Source organism: Mytilus edulis, chromosome 5 (assembly GCF_963676685.1).
Source record: "Mytilus edulis chromosome 5, xbMytEdul2.2, whole genome shotgun sequence".
Taxonomy (NCBI): domain Eukaryota; kingdom Metazoa; phylum Mollusca; class Bivalvia; order Mytilida; family Mytilidae; genus Mytilus; species Mytilus edulis.
In genome coordinates, this window is record NC_092348.1 from 70720050 (window position 1) to 70747355 (window position 27306).

Genomic DNA, 27306 nt, shown 5'->3' on the forward strand with positions numbered 1-27306 from the left:
TGAAAAAAAGTTAGTTACATAATCACTACTCGTTTTCTCTTTTCAGGCGAATTTCAATAACTGTTTTTACACTTTCTTATTCAACAAAAAGGTGTTTAAATATGACCGTACCACATGTAACGGAATTTAACAAGCATTTTATAATGCGACTTGTGTTTTCCAGAACATCCTATTTTCAATAGTTCATAGATCTCTGACAAAAGTCAGATCATACAAGTTTCATGTACCATGTGCATGAAAAAACACACTACCAAATCATATTTGTAAATTGTAAAAGATTAAGACAATTTTTATATTTGTACTAAATAATCCTATGAAATAAAATAAAAACATATTTCTCTCTGCCTGAATGAAATCGTAAGCACATTTTCAGACTATTCTTTATATATTCTTTGCAAAAGACGAATAATTCTCCTTAAACTGTAAATTATCAAACAGACAGACTAACTTTAAAGGACAAGCGTGTACTACCATCCCAATGGCGTAGCCAGGGTTGAAACGATGTGGATGCAAAAATAACGCTGAGCGAAGCGAGACGAAAACAAAGAGACCATTTTAAGCAGACATTTTCATATTTAAGATAAACATAATATCAAATTTTATTTTTTTGCGAATTTTCCCTTTAATCCATTTATTTTTTTAACTTTGACAATCATATCACATCTTCTTAATTTTATATTGAAGATATATAAATGTGGTTTGATAAAATGCTGTTCTCACTAAAAAATCAAACTGGTTCGTTCGTTCGTCGGATGCTATAGGAATATTGAAAAGTTCCTGAATCATGACATTGATATAATAAAAAATCATGTTGAAGGATTTTGTGTTTTCTCTGTCTTTCAGATATTAAGTTCTCTCCCATCCTTGATATAATTTAATTTTACTGGAGCTTTTTCTACCAGTAGCTATAACTTGTAATAAACAGACATCTCATTTGAAATTATATACCACATGTTCTTATTTTAACAGCATGTTTATTGACCTATACGTGTCTTTTCTTGGATCCGTTGTAAACAACCACCATTCCATATTCGAATTCCTTTATCAAGTTATAATATCCTGATCCTGTGTTGAAAAATTCTTTGTTGTATTGTTCAAATATGTATTTATTATTTTTTAAATTGCTGGTAAAGTCACCTTTTCGAAATATATAAATATTTATTTTGTACGAGCATTATTCTCATTTTTATTTTAGATTAGATTCTTAACATAATTTGTACTGTCGCTTTCTTTTTTGTGTTGAAAACTTATTCAGTAGTTGTTTGTTTATTCGTTACATATTTGTTTTTCGTTCATTTTTGTACATAAATAAGCAGTTAGTTTTCTCGTTTTACATGGTTATTTCGGGGCCTTTTATAGCTGACTAGGCGGTATGGGCTTTTGCTCATTGTTGACGGCCGTACGGTGACCTATATGGTAATTTCTGTGTCATTTTGGTCTCTTGTGGAGAGTTGTCTCTTTGGCAATCATACAACATCTTCTTTCTTATATCTATTGTACACATTTTGTTTTGTCTCTGATAAAGTCACCTTAAAAGGGTCTTAATTGCCAAAATGACTGGTTTTGTGGTTATTTTCATTTCAAATACCATAGATGAATGTAATAGGACAGACAAGGAACAACCAATGCAATGCATATGCAATGCATTTAATAAATTTGACCAAGCAATTCTACAGGAAAGCTCCAAGTGATTGTACAGGAAGGCCCCGAGTAATTGTACAGTTAACTTGCAAGCGATTGTACAGGTAATACAAATATCCGACATAGAGAAGTTCAAAATGAATATATTTGGATTTCTACTGGGACAATGGCTTTGAAACTTGCAGAATTTATATATCAGAAAAGGTACATGTCAAAATTCAGGTAGCAAGCATTGATTTGAATGTTTATTTGACATTTTTGATCGCTGAACATTGTGCGACTATTTTGATCGTTTTACACGGAGCTCCACCATTCTAAGGAAAACGTTTGAAAGCATATATCTTTCTTATTATTGTATTGGTTCATATTTACATAAAGAATGTTTTAGCTACCAATCATTGAAGAAATTTTTGATATTGTATAAAGATCTTTAAACTAAACTAAGCTATAATAGATACAGATTCATTATTTTATTGAATATGAAACATTTATATAGCATATTAAACCTGACGGTCAAACATCAACAGCTTCAATACTAATAGTTTACGTATACACAAATTCATTAATTCTTTTACTTTTAGCCCTACGGCACCTTTTTATTGTATATTGTAAAATAGTCATTTACTTCTTGCGTTATGGATCATTGATTTTGTTACCTGTTGACCCGGTTGATTACTAGCACGTGCCGTTGAACTCAAGCATTTTAACTAAAACAGAAATTCTTAATTTACGCCATATATATCAGGGGCGGATCCAGATTTTTTTAGATTAATGTATGCAAGTACGAGTGAGATTTTTTTTAGCGGAGGTGAGCTCAGATAAAAATTTCTATATTTCTATATCTAAATCTTTTATTTTTTTTACCATTTATCTTTATACTGAATATTTGCCTGCCCTAAATGCATCAAATATGTGCCTTTGGATGTTAAACAACGAAACAATCAATCAATATCTTCTTTATATTTCATCATCTATATATTCTTTCTATCTTTATAAATGGTGACCTATTCTTATCCTCATACATGTACTATATAGATATACATATACATGGTAATTGAGACAAGAAAATACACAAATTTTAAAACTGTATATGCTTTTAGAGAAAGTCCGAGATTCTGCCCCAAAGTAGATCTTGTGAACAAAAATAGCATTTGATTAATGTCAAATTGAATTAATTTTCCTTGGATCGGAGGGAATAATAGGGGAAAGAAATACGACATTCCGTTTAAAAAACAAATATTGTACATGTATGGTATTAAAAAAAAATTAGCCAGTTTAATTTGTTGCTCAATAAATTCACAAATAGACGTTTTCGAAATAAATAAGAAAAAAACATCCACAAAGTACCAATTCTTTAAAACACAGACCAGAAGTTTCACCTGTAAATCGATTTTAATCTGTATTGTATTATAAACCAATATAAATTCGTACTATTCAAATCAACATGCATGTAAATGTATTTTACATCAAAACTTTTGCAGAGACATTACACACAGGTGTGAATATTTACACACCCACCGATAAGTTGTCATTAATCACGTATAGGGAAAACGGTACTATTTATTCTGCCATAGGCGACAATGTTAACATTTTCTAAATTTACCACTTTTTAAGATAAAAACCTGGATAAAACAGTTATATGTTGTGTTAGTACTTTATTACTCTGTTTTAAAAATTAAAGCCAAATAGTATCGTGACCAACTTCCAACGGAGCTTGTTTATGTTATCCATGCCCACCGTCATTTTGCACCAAATTTATGAAATTTTGCAAGTCTTTTCGAATAATTCTCTAGAAAATATTTCAATAGGTTTTAAAATTTATATTGTAAATATACACACTGCAGTTATTCATAGATAAATAAAAAAATATATTGTACCCTTACATCCAATCACAGCGCTCCTAATTTGACTTCCTTCACCTGCCTTGGGTACACAAAAGGCCAACCTAATGCTGGGAAAATTAAATACTACCGTTTTCCCTATATATAAACTACACATACATCTGGACGTTTGTATTAAATAACGGCCAATTAAGAAGTCAAATCAAGCTCTGCTGTGATGAATTTCCGCTCTAGACAAGAAGTGGCAAACAAATAATGTTAGAACATTTTTTTGGAACCTGCATTGGAAAGGGGGGGGGGGGGTCAGTTAATCTGCCACTGCTGCTATATACATATGCATGGGTTAGAAAATAAACATAAGGATAACGTGATTAATTGTTTGGATGAAAATCTTTATACGGTGGTACTTCATTTATAGTTATAACACTATCTCTACACAGACTGAATGCAGTATCATGATCAGCTTCATGTACGTTGGCGACCTTGGTGGTGTTTAGACGCACCTTTGTGTAAAATAAATAATTGTTTAATGATATATTGTACACTCTGAGGTTGTACAGTACAAAGCTATGGTAATAGAAGCGTTTCCGATTTTAACAGAATAACTAGGACGAAAATAATAATAAAAAACCCAGCTCCAACAGTAAAAGTAAAGTAGGACATATCAACAGAATACGAATTAAAACAAAAATACGCATGTGTTATTTTTTGCTTTGGCTTCATTTCAATTGATTGTCTCGTTGGCAAATATAAATACATAAACTAATATTTATTAGAAAATAAGGAACATATTATATAGACGAATAATTTATTAGTTAACCAATAAACAACAACAGAAATAAAGAATCAACAGAGGATTTAATCTTTTATTACTTTTTTTTTATTATTATTTATTCGAGAGATATACATGATATAATACTTTGACTTCAAATAATTAATAATTAATCTAAAATGCACTAATCAAGCAGAAGGGGCGTAACTCGTGGTATCATACCGGCATACTGAACGGATCTAAACATGGTCTGACACTTTTGAAAGTTGATTTTGAGTTTTGATCTGTTTCGGTCTGACACGGTCTTAACGGATCTAAACAGCTCGTTAGAAGATACAGTCTTAAATATCTTGACATGCCTTAACGGACTAATTTACCTAATGAGACTATCGATCCGAATGGAGACTTAACGATCTGACAAGTCTTGACGTTTTCCTCTAGCGGTAAATCCAGTCAATTAAGATACGATCAGACCAAAATGACCGTTTCAGACTGAAATCGTGCTACTAGTGAGTTATTCTATAAATTAAGTTGCAGTTGATAAAGGAACACACACATTAAAATTAAAAAAAATACATTCAAAAAGAACAAAAATATTGTTGAACATCATTAATGCGATATATTAAAATTGTATGATAGGGAAGCCTGTAAATGGAACAACCACAATTGTCATTTGTATTTATTGTAGGCCTCCCATCGTCTAAATCGTAAGTGTTTATATTGATTACTTTTTCATATACTTTTATCATCCAATCGTTTATCTTCTGCATAAAAAACATCAAAGTTACCACTGTCTTATATTTGCACGTCAGAGACGAGTTTCGTCAATATGCTGTAAACTCATCAGTGACACTCGAATTAAAACATCTTTACAGGTTTACAAATGTATTAAGGAGATGTTATTGTACCAATCAAAGGAATTATCTCTTATTTATTCTGTCCGCTGTTATTAAATATGATAATAATAAGGAAAATTCCACAGTGAATAGTATTGCATATGGTTTGTTTTAAGGAGACCTATAAAATAGAATAATGTCTTACTAAATACGGAGTATACTTATAAAAAAGAAGATGTGGTATGATTGCCAATGAGACAACTATCCACAAAAGACCAAAACGACACAGACATTAACAACTATAGGTCACCGTACGGCCTTCAACAATGAGCAAAGCCATTACCGCATAGTCAGCTATAATAGGCCCCGATAAGACAATGTAAAACAATTCAAACGAGAAAACTTTAGTTTAGTAACAAAGGGTGCGATATAGACAAAGTGATCAAAAAGCCGTTTTATATTGAATACCTAACAGACATTAGTGTTTGGTATAACCATTTAAACATGTGTTTAATATATATATTTTGGGCAACAGGTTATGATGATATTTAATTGATTGATTGTTGATATTAAACGCGCCCGCAGAGAACCTTTTTTTTAACTCACTCTGTTGCAAAGGACCCTACAAATATGGGAACGAAAGATATAAAACGCACAAGGCTGAAATTTTAAGGGCACCATGCGAATAGCTTATAAATATAAACAGATGTGATATGAGTGCCAATGAGACAAATCTCCATCCAAGTCACAATTGATAAAAATAAACCATTATATGTCAAATAACGGTCTTCAACACGAAGCCTTGGCTCAGAGCGAACAGCAAGCTATAAAGGTCCCTAAATAATACAAGTCTATAACTAGGCAAACAGGAAAATCAACGGTCTAATCGATTTAAAAAAAAAAACGATAAATGCGAACCACAAAAATAGATAATTGCGTTCAGTTTACAGAGAAATAATAATTATAATATAGTTAAGACAGTCATCATTTCATTATTTAATTTTATTCACACGTTTATGACCAATGGCACAAATGTTAGATTCTCGCACTTAGCTGGAAATTAGATTAAAACCAAATTTTGTTTAACGAAATCTGATGTACTTTCCGAACGGTAACCATTCCACATTGTATAAAAAAAAAAAAAAAAAAAAAACTAGCATAGAATAGGAGAATATGAGTTAAACTATATTATATCGAGTGCTTGAGAACATATATTTCATAGCAAGTTCCGCTGTCCATTCAAAATCGCAAGCATTGAAAATGATGTTTAAATTATTACATAATGCTAGTAATTATAGGTTAATAAATATGATATTCAGACTCAATTGTTTTCATACTACTTTGATTACAATATGTATGTAGTTCCCACGTCCCTTTGGCGTGATCATATTGTTCGGTGTATTTGATTTCCTTTTTTAAGATGACAGTGATCATATTCACTTTTTTTACTAGTTTTAATGAATTTCTAACGATTATACATAAATCGTCAAAATAAAATAATCTATTCTTAGTTTCCTTTTTATTAAATTTTATATAGAAAAAGTTGTATAACTTATCTGCATATGTTTCAGAACCAGTAAAACCTATGAATCACTTGGAACAAAAGACGCTGTTGAGATGTATGATGATTTAGATAATCATAAAGGTGTGTAATATTTATGTTAAATACATTAAGCGTGTATCTGCTTCGCAAATCATTATAGAAGAATGTAAGTTTCGTATACTTTCAGTGAGTTGTAGAAAACGAAACATTGCGATAAAACAAACAATAACACTAACAAATATCAAACGATAAATATTTAAAGAAAAAAGGAATATTGGCTTCGAAGTGAATAAATTATTGTTGTTTTCTTCAACGATGTGTAAAAACCGTACACATATATTATCCAGTGAATCTTACAAATTCTTCAGAATAATATATATAGATATAGGAAGATGTGGTATGAGTGCCAATGAGACAACTCTCCATCCAAATAGCAATTTATAAAAGTAAACCTTTATAGGTCAATGTACGGCCTTCAACATGGATAGATAGATATCAAATAGATATGAAATATCTTGATATATGAGAGTAACATGTATGCATAATATTTGCTGTTATTCATCTAACTAATTCTTCAAACATGAACGGAATTTAAGACACTATACATTCAACATCAAGCTGTCCTATGGTTGTTGTATCTCTATATTAACTGCATTATAAACCAGTTTAGCACAAATCATAATTATATTTGCATCACATATTGCATGCTAGAAAAGTTTTAATTATAAAAATTTACTATTTGTAAATCTTGTAGGCCTGCCATCGTCTAAACCGTAAGTGTGTATATGGATAACGAATGTGCACATGTAATTATGTTTCCTTTAAATTTGTGTGTGTATACAGGAACAAAAATAACAAGATATTTTGGTACAATTTAATCATGTTTCCTTATATGCTTCTTTTGTAATTAGCGAACAGTAGTATAAACTACGGTTAATAATGCGGTTCTTATTGTTGATCTCGTGCGAAAAGCAAATCAACATCGACAAATGACGACTCAGACATTAAAACTTGCCTTACAATTAAAAAAAAAATTTGACATAGACATACCTTGACCCAAAAGGTTAGTGTTATCATTAGTGTAAGATAAACTCATGCAAGTACAGCGTCAGCGAAAACTTGATACTCAAGGGTTATACTAACACAAAATGCGATGCAGATCTAGTAGTTGTGCCGAGTTATATACCGTACAACTTGCACTTGACGATGTTTTGTTACATATGTTTTAAGGCACAACCACGGTTTAAAGCTCTAATATTAAAATAATATGAATAGAAAAAAACTCATATATTGTATAATATTAAAGGAAGTTTTCTGTTTATATAATATTGAATATGGAAATGGGGCATGTGTCAAAGAGACAACAACCCGATCAAAGAGCAAACAACAGAAAAAGGCCACCAATGGGTCTTAAACACAGCAAGAAACTTACGCACCCGGAGGCGTGCTTCAGCTGACCCCTCAGCAAAAATGTATATTAGTTCAGTGATAATGAGCGTCATACTTAACTCTGAATATACACAAGAAACTGAAATTAAAATCATACGACTTACACAGACTAGAGGCTCCTGACTTGGGACAGGCTCAAACATGCGATGGATTTAAACATGATTTCCGAGATGGCAACCATCACCTTTACCTCTAGTTAATGTAGAAAAATCAAACCAACAACACTACGTGTAACAGTAAAACTCTTAACAAAATGACAATGTTACATAAATTAACAATTGACTTCTAGCAGTTTCTGCAATGCCAGCTCCAGACCTCAGTTAAACTGATTGAAAGATAATGTATTCATGATATGAATATCAAGTACAATCAATCCCGTTAGGGGTCTAGTATTATACCATCATAAAATTAATGAGAAGAACATAACCCGTATCAAATCAATAACTGGTTTTAAAATGAATGTGTTTATGTCCGATGCAAAGACCATATACGCGAATGAATAGTAAATCCAACATATGCCATATTCAATGACCTGACAACAGTATCGTAACTATATCCCTTCTCAATAAGTCTGATTAAAGGTTATCTTAGCTTTTGAGGTGAATGCTGATAAAATTATAAATGTATTATGACGCACTTTAATCTTCTGAGATCAATTTCTGTGCACAAAACCAATGAAACCAACTATATACACCTATTTCAAATCATTCAATTCGAACTATGTCTAATTGAACATAAAAGCAAAAAGACCTATTACATACTATATTGCAGTTATATTATGTGTTTTAGTTCAGTGGATCATTATGAAGCATTCGGTACCCAAGATAAACCAAATGTGTATGAGGAATTAGAAAATCAGAAAGGTAGTCTTTTGAATCAAAAACAGATAATGTTTTCTTAGATGTTAAAATTTCAAAGCATTTTCCTTTTAACTATCAAGATTATACAGTCATGTATCTTGTTACTAACTAAACTTCTGGTATTTATATTGATAACTTAATAACATGTGTAAAGTTAATACAACGCAAGATCGTACAAGGATAGTCTTGTGGTTGAATTATATATAAATGAAATGCAAGCATTTACTTAAACTTAAAGAAAGGCATAGTGTAATCAAACTTTGAATTATTAAAACTACCTTAGCATGCATATGTTTTATGAAGAAACCCGAACACATTTGGTACAATTTTCTGTCACATAGTCTTCAATTCCAAACATTATTACTTACAATGTACCACAGTCAATTTCCGTTTTTTCTATGATATATACATGTAGTCAAAGCCACATAATGTGTGTAGTTAAATTTAAAGTTCGATTATATTCAAAGTGCCATAGTTCCTGTGATTAAAGGTACTCTTGTTACAACTTTTAACGTGGGCCGCATGAACATATTTTACTACATTTAGCACCTACGCTCATATACTCTGATATTCACTCGTCTTGCAGTCTAAATTGAAGTACATTACAGAACTTACCTGCATTGATTTTTGATTTTATTTGTCCTGAATTCCTGAAAGAAAACAAATGCTTGTTTTCCATTTTCAATCAATTGGGAGGTGCTGAATTGTTTTGAAATTCTTTATCAAATGAGAACAGATCTGTAAAATGTGCCTCAACAACTTTATACAGAACAAATATAAACTTTGACTTACCTGCATTGATTTTTGATTTTATTTGTCCTGAATTCCTGAAAGAAAACAAATGCTTGTTTTCCATTTTCAATCAATTGGGAGGTGCTGAATTGTTTTGAAATTCTTTATCAAATGAGAACAGATCTGTAAAATGTGCCTCAACAACTTTATACAGAACAAATATAAACTTTGACTTAATTAATAAACATTTTTAAAATACATGAGGCAAAAGGATGTTTTTTAACAGCAATTATTAATACAATATATTAGCAATTTCATATTGAACATCTCCACACCAGCGAAGTGGAACAGTGTAGCAGTATTTATTTTTGGACTTTAAAGCCTTCAATAATAATGAAAAAAACATTAAGGAAATTAATGTAAGCAGTTACATTGAGTTATTTGATATATTTCAGGACAAGCAGAAAAAGTGTATGTCAATGAAGCATTCTGAGCTAAATTCCAGTACAAGATTTTGTGATAAAAATTGTACGATTCAATGAGAAAAATAATCTTTGGTGCTTATTGTTCGATGATGCGGACTTCTGAACTGTGCGATTTCTGTGTCATGCATACTTATTATCTGATGCGTTATTCTATTAATGCTTGATATTATTTACAATAATTGTGATTAGCTTGTTAATCAGAAAGGATAACTCGAAATGGAAACAGTGAAATATTAACTCTTTACAGTGTCATGCAATTACAACTTGATTTTTTGAAAGACATATAGCTAGTCATTATCATATACATTAATGTAGCATTTGTAAATATACCAATAAAACATTACATTCACCTTTTCTTAGCATATTCAATACATATTCACAAAATTTAATGACGTTAATTTCTTGCAATGAAAAAGAACCAAATCATCACATTTCAGGGGGGAAAATTGTATATAATTATAAAAATTAACTAGAAAAAAGTCCATGAACATAACCTTGATGTACATTCAACAAATTAGCCTGGCCCAAACAATTTTCATGAATGAATAAAACATGGCCGACCAAATACCAAATAAAACACTAACAATTTATTAGACAACCCATTTGAATCATTCGTGATACCACTATTTAGCTCACCTGACCCAAAAGGGCCTAATGAGTTTTTCTTATCACTTGCCGTCCATCGTCCGTAGTCGTTGTCGTCCGTTGACGTCGTTGTCCGTCGTCGTCCATAAACTTTTACAACTATATTTTCCTCTGAAACTGCTAAATTGAATAAAAGCAAACTTGGCCCAAATCATCCGTAGGGTATCTGGTTTAACAAATATATCCATTGACCCAGCCCATAAACCAAAATGGCCGCCGTGGTTGAAAATAGAATATAATGATAAAATGCAGTTTTTAGCTTATATTTCTGAAACTAAAACCTTTAAAGAAAATTTGGCATTGAGTAAACAATGTTTATGAGGTGAAGATATATCTGCCTTAAAATTTACAGACGCATCATCTGCAGTCAACCCGTTGTTTGGTTGCTGCCCCTGAATTGTTAATTTTAATGAAATTTTGCAGTTTTTGGTTTTTTTCTTGAATGTTTTTATACATAGAGATAAACTGTAAACATCAAAATTGATTTGCAATCTAAATTCAACAAATAAGTCAACATGATCAAAATGTCAATTGATCCCATAAAGAGTTATTATCCTTTAAAGTCAGTTTTCACAATTTTTCGTAAATTTTTTTAATCCTCTACCAGAAAGGTCTCTTCTGAAACTAATAGGCCAATTTAAATAAAACTTGAACACACTCATCTTTATGGTATCTACTTTTAAAAATGTGTCTAATGATCCCACCAGGCGCCTAGCAAGTTTATGTCCAACATGGCTAAAAATGTATAAAATATAGGGATAAAAATGCAATTTTGTCTATTAATTTTTGAATCGTTTTAAAAGAAAATCTTAAAGTAGCAAAAATAATAAGACTAATGATCTCTACAAATTGTCCATAAACGTAAAAACTGTTAGACAAATTCTTCTAGGAGTAAATGCCCATGAATGAAACTTTATTTAGAGAGACACATTTTTATCCCATTATGCCTTATATGAATTTAATAAGTAAAGATTATAACATGCCCTTTTCCATATTGGCCCTGGTATCAATCCGAGACTCCCATATCGCCCTTGAGGCTTTAGCCGAGGGCCGATATGGGTCGAGGGATGATACCAGGGCCAATATGGAAAAGGTATGTTATAATCTATTTATCACATACTTAAGTTCTGCAGAATAGAGACAAAATACAATTTAATAAAACATAACAGGTAAAATCTTTGTATCACAAAAGAGTTATCTATTTTCGTTAAGGACGCAATGACGTCACGTCATTTGGAATCAGGGCACAATATCAATATACTCTTTTTTGCCCCGGGCAATTTTGAGGTGATTGCATATGCAATAACAAATATGTGATAATAATAGATATATTAATGCTTTATATTTCAAAAACGATCAGCAAAGCAAGATCTGTTTTTAAGTCAAGTTTTGCCGATATAGGTAGCATGGTTAGTAGACTATAACTCTTCATAGACGTAATTGCCTTAAACTAGATTTATTTTACCCTCTTGTGTTTAAAGTAAAAACTACAGAAATAAGAGGGAAACCAAACAGACAAAAATATCAGTAATACAACTTCAACAAAATTGGGTTTTTTGTAATGAAGGTTATTCTCGTTTATATTGTAGGAAAGTGTCCTTCGTTTGAAATGCACAATCATGTAGACCAAGGTGAGCGACACTGGCTTTTCTGATCCTCTAGTTTTTGAAGCAACACCATTTATTCTCTTACAGAAACATATTGCAGCAGTAAAATTTCAGTAGTTCGGTAGAATAATGTATGATCGATAAAAATAAAGAGTATTGATAATCAGAAAAAATGTCAACCCTAAAATACTACTAGTATCCTAATTGAAAGAGTCATACATTTTCATCACTCAGAGTATTTCAATTCCTTACCATACATTACTTTAGCTATCAAACATAAATTGATTGATTGATTGATTGATTGTTGGTTGCTTTACCACACTTTTACATTGTGGGTTGATGACACAAATAGATTTTTACTTGATGGTTCAATAGAAAATCAGCATTGCGAAAGTGTTTTCATTGATGACAATACTGAACGCCGAGAAAAATTCAACTGGAAAGTCCTAATCAAATGGAAAAATCAATTAACAAAACACATCTGATTCAAACGGTTGATTGAACCTGGTTTTGTAGCGCTAAACCGCTCACTTGTATGAGAGTAACATCAGTTTTCATTATATTGACAATGAACCGTGAACATAATGTCACAAACATGGGGTATAAAAACAACACGGACCCCACCAAAACTTAAAGGCGACTCTAAAAGGTGCTCCGTAAGGAGGCGCAGATCCTGCTCCACATTGGTCACTTGTCATGTTACTAATAATGTTACAAAGCCGGTAATTAGTCTTATTCGGTATCGGTAGGTCACATTCGTTAAAAGGGAAGCGGGTCGTAGTTACGACATATGGAACATATCCGATTTAACCTGTACAACGAATATTCCATAACGTCAACCAACTCGTGATGGCGTAATATGTAATATTTACAAAGTGATGATTACAACTTCAGCATTTGGATCTTTGGTCACAATTTTGAGGCTGAAATCATCTCTTTTGTCGTTCTGTTTTCTTTTCAACCGACCCTGAAAGTCAATTTCTAGATATAAGTCCTAATTAGATGGCCAAATCAAAAGCTCAAACACATCAAACAAGTGGATAACAACTGTCATATTCCTTACTTGCTTCAGGCATTTTTTCATGTAAAAAAATGGGGGACAGAACCTGGTTTTATAGTGCTAAACCTCTCACTTGTATGGCAGTCGCATCAAATTCTGTTATATTTTCAACGTGATAATTTATTGACTGATTGATAGATTGATTGTGTAACAGTTAATAACATACATTTCATACATATTGGGTTTGATGGACAGGAATTTCAAATGCATCTCAAAAAGAAATGCATGTCAGACTAGCGCTAACACCTTTCCTTTTATCAGGTCAGTTTATGGGCGGTTAATCCACCTCCTAGATTGTGTGGCTTTTTGCTTGCTAGTAGTGATTGAAGTCCTAGTTTTGACCCTTTTCTGCTCAAATGAAATACATAAAAATTGTCATTTTCTACAACTCTGCTAATCATGTTGCATCTAGAAGTAAGAGATCGGACCCAATCAGAATAAATGTCACCGATCTTTGTTGTCAAGGTTGTCATAATTGTTTTTTTATTGTTGTAAAACAATTAGACAGTTGAGTTTTCCTTATTCATTTCAGAGTGTTTCATGCTTTACTTTACGGTACGAATTTCAATAATCATTGTATACGTGACCTGTAAATATTATAAATACCACAAAAAGATGTGGTATGACTGCCAACTCTCCACAAGAGACCACATGACACAGAAATTAACAATTATATGTCACCGTACGGCCTTAAACAATGAGTAAAGCCCATATCGCATAGTCAGTTATAAAAGGCCCCGAAATGACAAAAGTAAAACCATTCAAACGAGAAAACTAGCGGCCTTATTTATGTTCAAAAAATCAACGAACGACAACCACTGATTAACAGGCTCCTGGCTTGGGACAACCAAATACACATAGAAAGTGGCGGGGTTAAACATATTAACGGGATCCCAACTAACTCTCTAACCTGCTGGGACAGTGGTGTAACAGTACAACATAAGAACGAACTATAAAACTCTTATATATTTTGTTTCTCTTTTAGCGATAAATGTGTAATATACATCTTCTTATTTTTATATTTAAATATTTAAAAACAAGTGCATAATTTATATAAATATATAATTACAACTACGAGAATCAGCATCATATAAAATTTTTCACATGTTCATGCTGACGTCATAATTGTACAAGTACAAGACTTATCCATATGTTGAAATCGTTAATATTAAAAATATTGACATGGTTCGAAAGTTGTCTCAGTTAAAATCATACAACATCTCCTTATTTAAATATCTGTTGTCTTTAAATAAATACGAGAGTGCCCAAGTTATATTGAACAAAAATCATAAACACAAAGAAAGACTACAGATTAAAAATAACCACATGTATTGCCTCTCTCTGCTTTGTGAATATTTCAACTATTCTATATTCTGCTTTTTTATTAATAAAATGAACAGGTAGGCCAAGTCACTAGCAATTAATGTCCCCATTTATCAATCTCTGAAGATCCGTAATCTCTGGAAAAAAAGAGAAAAAAACTTTCAACTTTGTAACAAATCCATAAAAATAACAATTCAACATAGCACTTACATCATGTATCTCTATTTGGAAAACTGTGTAGCGAGTTGAGCGAACCTCGGGTCCAAGTGGTATAAATAGTTTAACTACTGTAGCACTAGTCTGTCTGACCAAAAATAAAAACCGCCACGAAATAGACACAATGTTAACAAAACACTTATCAATCAAACAACAAACAAAAAAAACAATTTAAAACAGCTGAGATTGGTGATAGACCTCGTCTGTTGTGTCTTTGTAATATATTGATTAACCAATCATTTTTTAATTAAGTTAAAAATACGGAAGTTTGTTTTTAACAGTTCCGTTAAATGATAACATTCGATTTTGTCAGTTTTTATTGACCTTTTCTCTTTTTGAAGATAAACATCGGTGTTTTTCCTACACTTTTTTCAAGATTCAAGATTTCAAGATTTTTTTTTAACACTCAGACACAGCATTGCATTTGTGTATCATACCTTATAATAAAGCAATTGTAATGAGATAACTGCTTAGTCCTTCAAAAATTAAGATAATCGCGAACTGTTCTAATATCATAAATAAATGTGGTATGCAATGTATTTTGTTAGTCCATCAAAAATTAAGATAATCACGAACTGTTCTAATATCATAAATAAATGTGGTATGCAATATATTTTGTTAGTCTTCTATGATTTTCAATTTAAGTTACTTTTATATATTTCAGAGTTTAGCAAGACGTCTATTAACGCTGAACTATAGTACATAGTCGCAGTATAGAGGACCCATTGGTGGCCTTCGGCTGTTGGCTGCTCTTTTGTCGAGTTGTTGTCCCTTTGACACATTCCCCATTTCCCTTGTCAATTTTATTTGAATTTCAATGAACAATAAGATAAACAAAAATGCACTTCAAACTGGAAAACAAAAAAATAAATGTGCATCTTCCTTTGCCGGGAATTACTTTAAAATGAATCACTAAAGCTGAAGATTGATTGATTGAATGTTGATTTCTAACGCCTCTTTTAAGTGCCACTTTTGGGCTCTCATGGTAAAGAGATAACTTAAAGGAAAAATTGTAAAAGAATTTAAGACTGATCAGTCGAACTTTCGGAGCACCTGAGATCACCCCTAGTTTTTGATGGGGTTCGTGTTGTGTATTCTTTAGTTTTCAATGTTGTGTCATGTGTACTATTGTTTGTCTACTTGTCTTCTCCATTTTTAGCCATGGCGTTGTCAGTTTATTTTAGATTTATGAGTTGGACTGTCCCTTTGGTATCTGTCATCCCTCTTTTCGAAGACAAACTGACAACCCCATGTCACAATTCGAAATAAACGACAATAGACAACGAATAGTCTATAAACGGCAAACACAATTATAACACCCGACAACACCGCCATCAACCAAGAGTGATCTCGGGTGCTGCAGTTAAATACCTTCTGCCTGGATCGTTTATATAAGCTTTGGATTTCAAATATTTTGGCCACGAGCATCACTGAAGAGACATGTATTGTCGAAATGCGCATCTGGTGCAAGAAAATTGGTACCGTTAATTTTATTACACATTATCAATTAATAGATTAAGGTCGTTCGTGTTCATAGCTGTTGTAGGATGTGCTTCTGATACAAAAGTGTATTTTTTTAATATATTTTTTGGTGAGTTGTTCATTCGGTTGATATCTCGTTGACACACACATTACACCTACTTGTATTCGAAAAACAAGTCATTTCTTTTGTTATCCTATTTCAACATATTCAAAGTTTGTTGGACAGATTTTTGTTTTGTCATTATGATAATCATATTACATACCATAATTTTTCAATTTGTCTGTTTTCCATTTATTTTTCCCCTTTAGATTGCACTTAAACACCGCGCATTTCTTCCTTTTATGTATCTTAAAATAGCTTCCCTCTCCAACGCAGCCGTTTAGATTTTTGTTCTCGGCATTATCTATCTTTAATAGTTGACCGCCTTTTATACTGCAGCCTAAAATTTTAAACATACATGTACTAATATATATTTTAACCATGTCAAACACAATATATATTCTAAACTGTCCTTGGTGAACGTACATGTTGTATTCCACATTTATTTCTTTACATCTATAAGATATTGTCGACAAAAATAATTTGTTCGTTGATTATTGTTCAACAACATTGGCTACACAGGATTTTTTGTGGTTTTGCTGCAGACCTTTAAAAACAATTAAACAATTAACGCAGAATCATAAAGCACACAGTCACATAACAAGTGAGATGATAGATCGGCGTTTATTTGTATTTTTCATATGTTTTTTTGTTAATTCGAGTACGGGAAGTCAATATTAAAAGCACTCGCAGTATATTTCTGCAAATATGATTAAATCAAGATTTTTTTAATAATTATCTGTATTTAGCTCTTTATGTATATAAAAAATTGGAACTTTTGCTTGTATAAAGGTGTACTAGGATCAAATGATTGTAAAACTGTTTTTTCTAAAGAACACACCAAGAAAACAAGAAAGAAAATAATTTTAAATAAATTATGTTCAAGTCCTGTCTTAAACTGTTAATAACAATACACAGGTGAATTAAATTTCACATTTCATATTAAAAAATATAAATAAAACAAAATCTTATCTCTGTATTCTATAGTATATTGCTTAGGTGAATACAATGAATGAAACTAATATGAGCTAAAATAAAATAGTATTTATAATTAACATTTAATGAATGTATAACCTATTTTTCCTTTTTTCTTCATCTGTGAAGTGTCTTTCCCATGTTTCTTAAATATTTCACATTGATATTGCATACACGATTTAACCAGCCTTATTTCTCCTTCTGGTACACATTCATCTTTCCATCGACATTCTACCATATAAAATAAACAAAAATCAACTAATCTGCATACACTTTTAACTGATTTGTTTATGAGACCAGTGCATTAATTTCTGTTTTCTGTTAAATATTCTCAAATGTAGAATGAAGATTGCTGCGATTCTGTATGATATGTGTCGCATGTTTATTACATGGAACCCATAAGTAATATTAATTCCGTAACCACGGATCACAGGTATTATATTTCGGAATCTGAATCAGACATTCTTCTGTGTATTTGGCAGTTTTCTTGTCATCTCCTGTCTTGTGTAGCAATGGATTTTAATTTTCTCTTCGACGGAACCACTTTGTACCTTACAAGCCTTCTAGTATAGAAATATAACTTTAGTAGAAAACACTCTTTTCTGGAAAGCCTTGGCTTATATCTTAATATATTAAGTATTAATAAATATCCAGAAAATTGAAATAGAAAAAAAAACATAATACACACTTCACCTTAAAAATCGAATAGATCGACAGTCTTAACCGAAGACGTTTATATATATATGAAAGTATATTTACGCAAACTCGACTCAAATTTCCAACTGTTGGTGTCTTTATCCACTTTACAAGTTTTAATGGCACATCCTTCTTTTGATTTCCAACCATCGTCAACACATTCGTCTGTTCCGCCATTTTGATAATTGCACCCTAGAAAGGGGTGTTAACAGAAATTATTATATATATATTCTAATATGATGTATGTGACAAATAACACATGAAAACGACAATAGTAAAGTATATCCCGTATACTGGATATGAATAGCGTTGTGAAATAGTAAAAATCCATACAGAACAAAAGAAGTTTTGCACATTTTCATGTTTTGTAAACTGTTTTGAACTACATTTGTAGCTGTCAGTAACTGCGAGTACTCTCAGATATGTACTTATTGTCTTTTTGTTGTAGGGATATACAAGTACCCGGCCACTTCCACTCTGTGTAGTATTTCATTTTGTATCCATCTGATGAACTAGACCTTTTCTACTGACATTGTTAGTTCGTAATATTTTGTATTTGTTACACCACTGTCCCAGCTTAAAGGGAGGTTTGGAATCATGCTAACGTGTTAAACCCAGCTTGTTGATATGTTACATGTTGTTTTTCGTTCATTTTTTGTACATTAAAGAGGGATTTATTTTTCTCGTTTGAATTGTTTCACAATTGTTATTTCAATGCCTTTTATAGCGGACAATGAATTATTGGCTTTGCTCATTGTTGAAGGCCTATCGATATTAATTTATGTGTCATTTGTTCTCTTCTGGAGAGTTGTCTCATTGGCAATTTTACAAACTCTTCTTTTTTTTTTGTAATTACAGAGTGTATCAGGACTAGCCACTTGAGATTGTGAATGTCCAGATTGTATGTGTGCAGACCACGAAATGTTGACATTTTTTACAGTTATTGACAAACATAACTTGTGAATTTTAAGAAATTACCTACTTTCAGAAAATGAGGTTCTATTTAAAAAAACAGAAATACTTAAGCCCACAATTTTTAACAATTTTGCAAAGTTCATGTATGAGATACCCACAGTATAGCACTTGACCTTTTAATTTGTACAGATCTTATCCCCAGTCACACTGTCACGTTTTACTACGTTTTAAAAAACTACGATTCAACTACGTTTTAAATTAAAAAAAAATGTCCCGTTATGTTGAAAGCTAGGTTTTACTAGGTTTGTGCTACGTTCTTTCCACGTTTTGCTACGTATAAGTACGTGTAGACACACGTTTCCACCACGCATTGATACGTTACGATACGTAGTAAGCACGTTTTGTTACGTTCCGCTAAGGTTAGATACGTATTTACTAGGTTTCCATTTTCACTGAACCAGTACAAATTTTTATTTGTTGACCAGCTGAGGCATACCTCCGGGCACGGGATTTTCTCGCTGCGTTGAAGACTCATTGTCGACCTTCGGCTGAATCTGCTCTTTGGTCGGGTTGTTGTCTCTTTGAAATATTCCCCATTTCCATTCTCCATTTTATTTGTTTAACCTAAATACATCAGAATTTAATACCTGGAAAACTTCGCATGTTCGTTTTGTGAGGTTACGATTATTTAAAGATATACTAAATACGGAAACAAAATCTTACTGATGTCTGTTATGGCAACTGAATATTTCGTTTGCCCGACAGGGATACAGCTCTCACTCTGAACTTGGCACCCTGAAATGATTGTAAAACAATGTTTTTACTTAGTTATCAATTTTTGAAATTAAAGTGTGTTCATCCTTTTTCGGCATGTATAGACTAATTTTGTTTAATATGTATAATTCCCCAACTATAGAGTTATCATATCGTTAGTATTGTACGAAGTACTCTTTGGGTTGGTGTTTGCACTTTTGTCGTTAAGAATTGGGTGTCTTGTTTCAAACTCTGTTATCAGAGGATATTGTAATATATCTATTCTCTTTTTATATGACACATTACGTTTCGATAAAATTGTCCAATCAGATATTAAATTTCATTAGTTACATGTAGTTAAAAAATGATTTACAACTGAATCATATATTGTGAAAATTGTTATACACAAGGATAATATCTGCAGTGAAACACGCATGAATATATGTTTTAAAACATTCTTGATATTTCTTGCTGAATTTTGTATACGATAAAGCCATCTCTTGAAAGGTATCAAAACCCAATCTTGAAATGGGGACTTACAGAATATGACTGGCACAGAAAAGAGTGACTATGTTCAACTCATTGTTCCAATGATAACTATCCTCTTGTTTTCGACTGTGATTAGCAAATGCTAATTCCTCAACGTCTTTCTATTTGCAACGAGTTACTCGAAGGATGACACTGTTTGGGCAAATGAGAAATGGCTTCTCTTTTGGAGTACCAAAGCGAATATTTTAAGAAGGGACTACCTTCATCTGTTTTTTTTTTATTTTGCTGGTCGTTTATTCAGTTTTCTAGTACTTTGTTCGTCCTTCGGTTGTCCATGATGTTTCTATTTGCTATTTTTAATGCATGCATTTGGCCTACGAACAGTCACTCTGTACAATAACATGGCATAGTACATGTAGCCTAACCCTATAATACATTTCTACTACACTGAGTTTTGTATTAAAAAGTTTGGTTTTGAAATATGATTCGTTTGTACGAAGTTTTACAATAGTAAAGGTCAAAAATCAAATCAACCAATTTTTTATGCAATACTTAAACCAACATTTTTTGCGGATGCTTTATTTTACGTTTAGCTCTTTCATTATTTCAAGCGTACTTTGCGATTCTTAAATCTGCTTGAAAACACATAATAAAAAAATGTTATATCTACTACGATGTATATTCGCGTTATTTTTTTACTCATAAAAAATCGCGAAATCAAATAACACGTAAAAGTTAGATGGTTTACAGTATGTCTCTTGTCATACAAATTTCACATCACCTTCCAATAGATTGCAGTGATCTTTAAAGTACCGGAAGTGTTCTTACCATCGGGCAATGCCTTACTATATTTTTGATTACATGTCATAGTAAAGCAGTTTTCTTCCCATATTTCACCGACCTTCCTGTCTATACCGTTATGTTTACATACTCCTGAAACATATCAATGATCAATAAAAAAAAGTTATTCTCAAACCTTATGATTAGTATCGCCAAGAAAAGAATAATCCCTAAAAAAATCTTATATATAAAAAAAGAAGATGTGGTATGATTGCCAATGAGACAACTGTCCACAAGAGACAAAAATAACATAGACATTAACAACTATAGGTCATTGTACGGCCTTCAACATGAGCAAAGCCCATACCGCATAGTCAGCTATAAAAGCTTATATGTTTACATTCTCCTAAAACTAATTAGTTAAACTATAAGACAATCTCTATAGTGCATGATCACACACTCCTTGTTTTTTAGTCTAATAGGATTCTTAAACTGTTGGTCTGTATTTTGCATGCGTACGTATGTATATAGTAATATAAGGGAATGTCCCTCAATGCGTTATCATTATAAATAGTACCAAACGGATCCAAATGAAAACGAACGTAGATCTGTCAATTTGAAAGGTGATTTTTTTTTTGTGGTATGAGTAACAACAAGATATATCTCCATCCAAGTCACAATGTGAAAAGTTAACATTTGTAGGTCAAAGTACAGCCTCTAACATGGAGCATTGGTTTACATCGAATATCAAGCTATAAAGGATCCCAAAATGACTACAGTAGTGTATAGCAATAAAAACAGGAAAACTAACGGTCTTATCTATATAACAAACGAGAAACGGAAAACTGTTGTGAATAAAAATTGAGAATGGAAATGGGGAATGTGCCAAAGAGACAACAACCCGACCATAGAGCAAACAACAGCAGAAGGTCACCAACAAGTATTCAATGCAACGAGAAATCCCCGCACCCGGAGGCGTCCTTCAGCTGGCCCCTAAACAAATATATACTAGTTCAGTGATAATGAACGCCATACTAAACTCCAAATTGTACACAAGAAACTAAAAGTTAAAACAATACAAGACTAACAAAGGCCAGTGGCTCCTGACTTGGGATAGGCGCAAAAATGCGGCGGGGTTAAACATGTTTGTGAGATCTCAACCTCCCCCTTTACCTCTAGCCAATGCAGAAAAGTAAACGCATAACAATACGCACATTAAAATTCAGTTCAAGAGAAGTCCGAGTCTGGTGTCAGAAGATGTAACCAAAGAAAATAAACAAAGTGACAATAATACATATATTAAATAGCATCAGACTACTAGCAGATAACTGACATGCCAGCTCCAGACTTCAATTAAACTGATTGGAAAATCAGGCACAATCCTCTACACTTACAAACGATGAATCTCGAACAACAGGTCCCCAACTCAGGACAGGCGCACAAAAATGCATCGATTCTAAATACCCCAACAGGGTGTAAACCTTCACCCATCCCAGGACAGCAGTGCAACACCACAACATAAAAAAACACACCATAAGATATCAATTGAAATGGCCAAACTCGACTCAAATACGCCCAAACAAAACAGGCAAACACATATAGAACAATTAAGTCTTATCCATGACACAACACAAACGATTCGGAAACTCCCATTTGGGAACAGTATTAATAGATAATTCTTTTTTAAAATTTATCAAATATGGAAAATAAATACAGCAGGAAAAGTGATTTTAAAAATTACAATTTCACATCAATTTCGTTGCACTTACCTGGTGTCGATGGAGAAGAAACCTTCACTCCAGAAATTTTCGAATGTGTTTCATTTATTGAACATGTGTACTTATAGTCACCCTCTGTCCAATACTCCCCTTCAGTATAACATTTATCCCCGCTTTTGCATTCTGAAACATAACAATTACATAAATACCATTATGAATGAGAGATATTATCATACATAGAACGAATTTGAAAGAGAAATCATTAGAAACTCGTCCTTGGTTAGGGGTTGGTAGGGGTGGGGGCGATATGTTGAAATATCTAATAACTTTTTCGGTATAAATACGGATTAAACAATAAATGAAATAGTCTAAGAGCTCACATATTTATTATTCATTATAATGCAACGCACCATGTAATAGATCATAATTGTTCCGTGTCTAGATCCAAATGATAACTCAAGTTTATATAGGTAAAATCTGGTCTTTTTCCGGTAAGACATTAGACTGTTTGTTAGTTAATGTGCAGTGGCAAATATTTCATACAAGTTCTGAGCGATGGAAATTAGACAATGATATTGTTAATATAAACAAGAAATTGTGGTATGATTGCCAATGAGACAACTCTCCACCAGAGACAAATTAACACAAGCTATGAAAGACCCCGAAATGACAAATGTTGAACAATTCAAACGAGAAAAGTTTGTTACTCAATGAAGGTCTAAAACACGGTGATAAAAATATAAAGAAACATGTTTTTGATCTGCTGTGCCTAAATTCTAATTACATTGCAAAACAACAAATGATAAGTACTTTTTATTATCAGTTATCAAAACATTAGTATATCGTGTTTTTTTTCTTTCTTTTTCATAGAACTTCTCCTGTTTATACTTTTTGTTACTCAAGTTCTGATAATTGTTATTATTTTCAGGCAAAACAAAACAAACGTAACTGTTATACATTTATGCAACTCATCCTCGTTTAATCTATTGACAGTGATTTTTTTACTACTTTAAGTTACAAATGTATCTCTTTTGACAAACTTTTCAGATCCTACCTAATTGGTTTTTTTTTATTATTATTTCCTTACCGAATATGCAAGAACTATTTGCAACTGGGGTTTGTTAATTTAAATATATATTTACGTTGTTCCAAAACGTCCGTGGTTCCTTTATCACATGTATATTTTGTACATTCCTCGATCCATGTTTGACCCGATGGCTTACATTGACCATTGACACTGCAACCTTTGAATATAAATAAACAGTTTTTGTGTAATAAATGATTTTTATTTTATTTCTTAATATTGTCTAACAAATATAACATGGAACAACTCTTCGTATTTTGTTAACGATAACTTTAAAATTTATAATATTTTTTCGCGGATTTGGATCTTGAATATTCGAAAAGTCGTCAGATTGATTTGTAAATATATCCTTTTGTATCACTTTACATGATATGTGTCTTTGTGGTGTTATATCTAAAAATCTAAACAACTGAATAGCGATATCATCTGTAACTTCCTGATTGTACCCTATCGACCTTTAATGACATATTTGCAGAGTCCGTATTCCCTTGACTTTCGACGTACAAGGTTTCACTGTGTCTAGTCAACATATAGGAAAGTAACTGTAAAGGTATGCAAATATATGATATAAAAATAAGTACGTATGTACCATGCATGAACAACAGTGCTTTAAAAGAGAGTTGTCTTTCCTTGATATAGTTGTTGAGTATAATACAAAATTGTTCTAAGTAAAATATATATTTACAAATGTACCTGAATCTACAAGTTCGGCCGTGTGGTTTCCATCGACTTTTGAACACTTATACTTGAAACAATCAACTTCAAATTCTTGTCCAAGATCATAACAGGTTTCGTTTATTTTACATTCTTTAAAAGACAAAAAAGTTGTCGAATTATATAATTAATGACAATTAAACAAACTCAAAATGTCATAAACTAATGATTCAATGCATTACTTTTTGGAAGTGTTGAAAATGTAGTACAGGTAGGCGACTTTTTACCGCGTCCAAGTTTATAAGAGAAATGTTACATGTTTCTTTAATATACTTGAATAATAATTGACAACATGAACAAAGACATTGTTTTTTGTTTAACATATTCACAAGTTCGTATGTAGACGAAACGCGCGTCTGGCGTTCTAAATTATAATCATGGTACCTTTGATAACTATTAGCTATGTTTGCATTGGATTTCTTGCAGCTACGTGTATAAAATATGTATATAGAACCGTGCATGAAGTTATATATATTTTGTCTGATTTTTGCATAAACTTATCAGACATTTATTTGAACTTTTTTATCAGTATGTCAATGTTTAAATGACATGATCACATTAGAAATCTTAATTAAATTTTGAAAACATTTTCGCCCGATAATGATGTTGTAATCTTTCATTCATTTGGTAAAATTTATGCTGCAACTGGTTTGACAATCTCAGTTTTTTCCGTTTCAACATATACACTATAGAATCTATAACAGTGTATATAAAGTGCGAATCCAGTCAGTTAATTTTCACTGTTGTATGCGAGTATGTTCATTGTAGAATAAAGGATCATGGGAAAACTTTATTTCTTTACGTTTTGAAAATACCAAAATAATTGATTTGAAACTAAATTTTAACATATTTTCATTATGATGTGTCTTTTTAATGTAAAATAACAGTATTAAAGTTCAGATATGTGTTATAAAATCAACATAACATAGAATATCAGTTATTAAAAGCGATCCATTTTCACTATAGATGCGAAGAATTATCACTGTATGGCATTCATTTCTGATGTAGAATTTTCGAAAATGCGATGAATTTTTATTGTAGATTAATGTAATAATTAGACTTGCAACAAATGAAAAACTTATTTGATTACTTTAATATTTTTATCTATTTATAACTTGTATATGTCCATAGAAACTGACTGGCCATTTATACGTTTTCCAACAGTATTGACATGTGTGAACTGTAAACTGAAATGTTTCCCCGCAATGTTTTTTTCAGGTTCGTATATTGCTATGATGTCGTTATCGTCTGCGTCGTCAAAAGACCCATTTGGTTTCCGGACAACTTTAATTTAAGTGAATGGATCTATATAAATTTTAAAGAAGACATCAAGGTTCAATACCACAAAAGGAAGGTTACGATAATGTTGGGGATGATGGTTCCAGCCGTTTACGAAAAAGGGGCATAAAAGAAGCATGTTTTTAGTTTCAGGATAATTACTTGTGTATAAGAATTTTGATTGTTCTGAAAATGTACCACAGTGTTTAATACCACAAGTAGAATGTTAGGATTCATTTTGGGGTTATGGTACTAACAGTTTAGGAATGAAGGAACAAAAAGGGACAAAAAACAATCATGTTTGTAGTTTCCGGATAATTACTTGTGTGTACGTTTTTGAATCTTTTTCGCATTATCATAAAGGGAAGACTGGGATTTGGTTCGGGGATAATTGCCCCAAATGTGCAGAAATGAGGGGCAAAAGAAATGGCAAAACAAACGTTTTTCTAGTTTCCAGACAATATCTTGTGTTCAAGTGTATAGACCTCTCTAAAATTGTACTACAAGGTCCATTACAAGAAAGGAAAGACTGGGATTTGGTTTTATGGTCATTTATCCTAGAAGGAAAACAAAATGTTATGGGCGGGAAGAAACCTTCAGTTGCACAGTATTACGCATACGATTTAAGATCTTCGACCACATTTACCTTGTGTCAGAAACCTATATAACGTCATAAATTTGATCCCAATCCAAATTCAGATAGTATCAAGCTTTAATATTATTTCCAAATTTGCCCTAACTGTTCTGGGTTCGATCTCTGCGGTCAGCGAAGTATCTTTAATGTTTTACCATAAAACGAGCAGATGTGATTAAAAGTTCCTGTTGCTTTCTTCATATGGTAAGCTATGCCAGCATAGCCGTATCTAGGGAGGCCTTGGACAAATTTGGTTGATTATATAGGGAATCACTGAAGCATGACTTGAGCCCCCCCCCCCTTTTTAGGTCAGCTATCGGGCCCGCCTTACAAAAAGTTCTGGATCCGCCACTGCCCAGTTCTGCTTTTGAAGTGTTTGGAACAATGAGTACAAATCAGGCTTTCTCCATGCTATCAGTTGTTATGCTTATTGAGAAGTCTTAACATTTTAATTCACACTGGTCACATTTGTTTAACCCATTAGTGTGGATCTTCTTATGCCTGGGAAAACTAGCTACCCATTTTGTCTTGAAAGGACAATACGTGCATTGGTATGAATACCCCTCCTTAACTTCAGTTCTTTTTCTGTGATTCATCTTCACTTGCCTCCCCTATTGTTGAGCCCCAAAATGCTTCAACATCCATATTCTGAAGGAAAGATAGTTTTAGCTCGATTGT

At 32.2% G+C, this 27306-nt stretch overlaps 1 protein-coding gene across 1 annotated transcript in view; it reads right to left on the reverse strand.

Moving 5' to 3' along the window:
• LOC139524354 (uncharacterized) overlaps positions 1–27306 on the reverse strand; it is a 262486-nt gene that overhangs the window by 204844 nt on the left and 30336 nt on the right. Inside the window, exons 7-14 of the mRNA XM_071319119.1 lie at positions 24696–24809; positions 24061–24162; positions 22970–23101; positions 21249–21353; positions 19902–19973; positions 18327–18455; positions 17667–17798; positions 16756–16932 (exon numbers count right to left, since the gene is read on the reverse strand). Of these exons, the coding sequence (XP_071175220.1) occupies positions 16756–16932; positions 17667–17798; positions 18327–18455; positions 19902–19973; positions 21249–21353; positions 22970–23101; positions 24061–24162; positions 24696–24809 (963 nt within the window). The remainder of the gene's footprint in view (positions 1–16755; positions 16933–17666; positions 17799–18326; positions 18456–19901; positions 19974–21248; positions 21354–22969; positions 23102–24060; positions 24163–24695; positions 24810–27306) is intronic.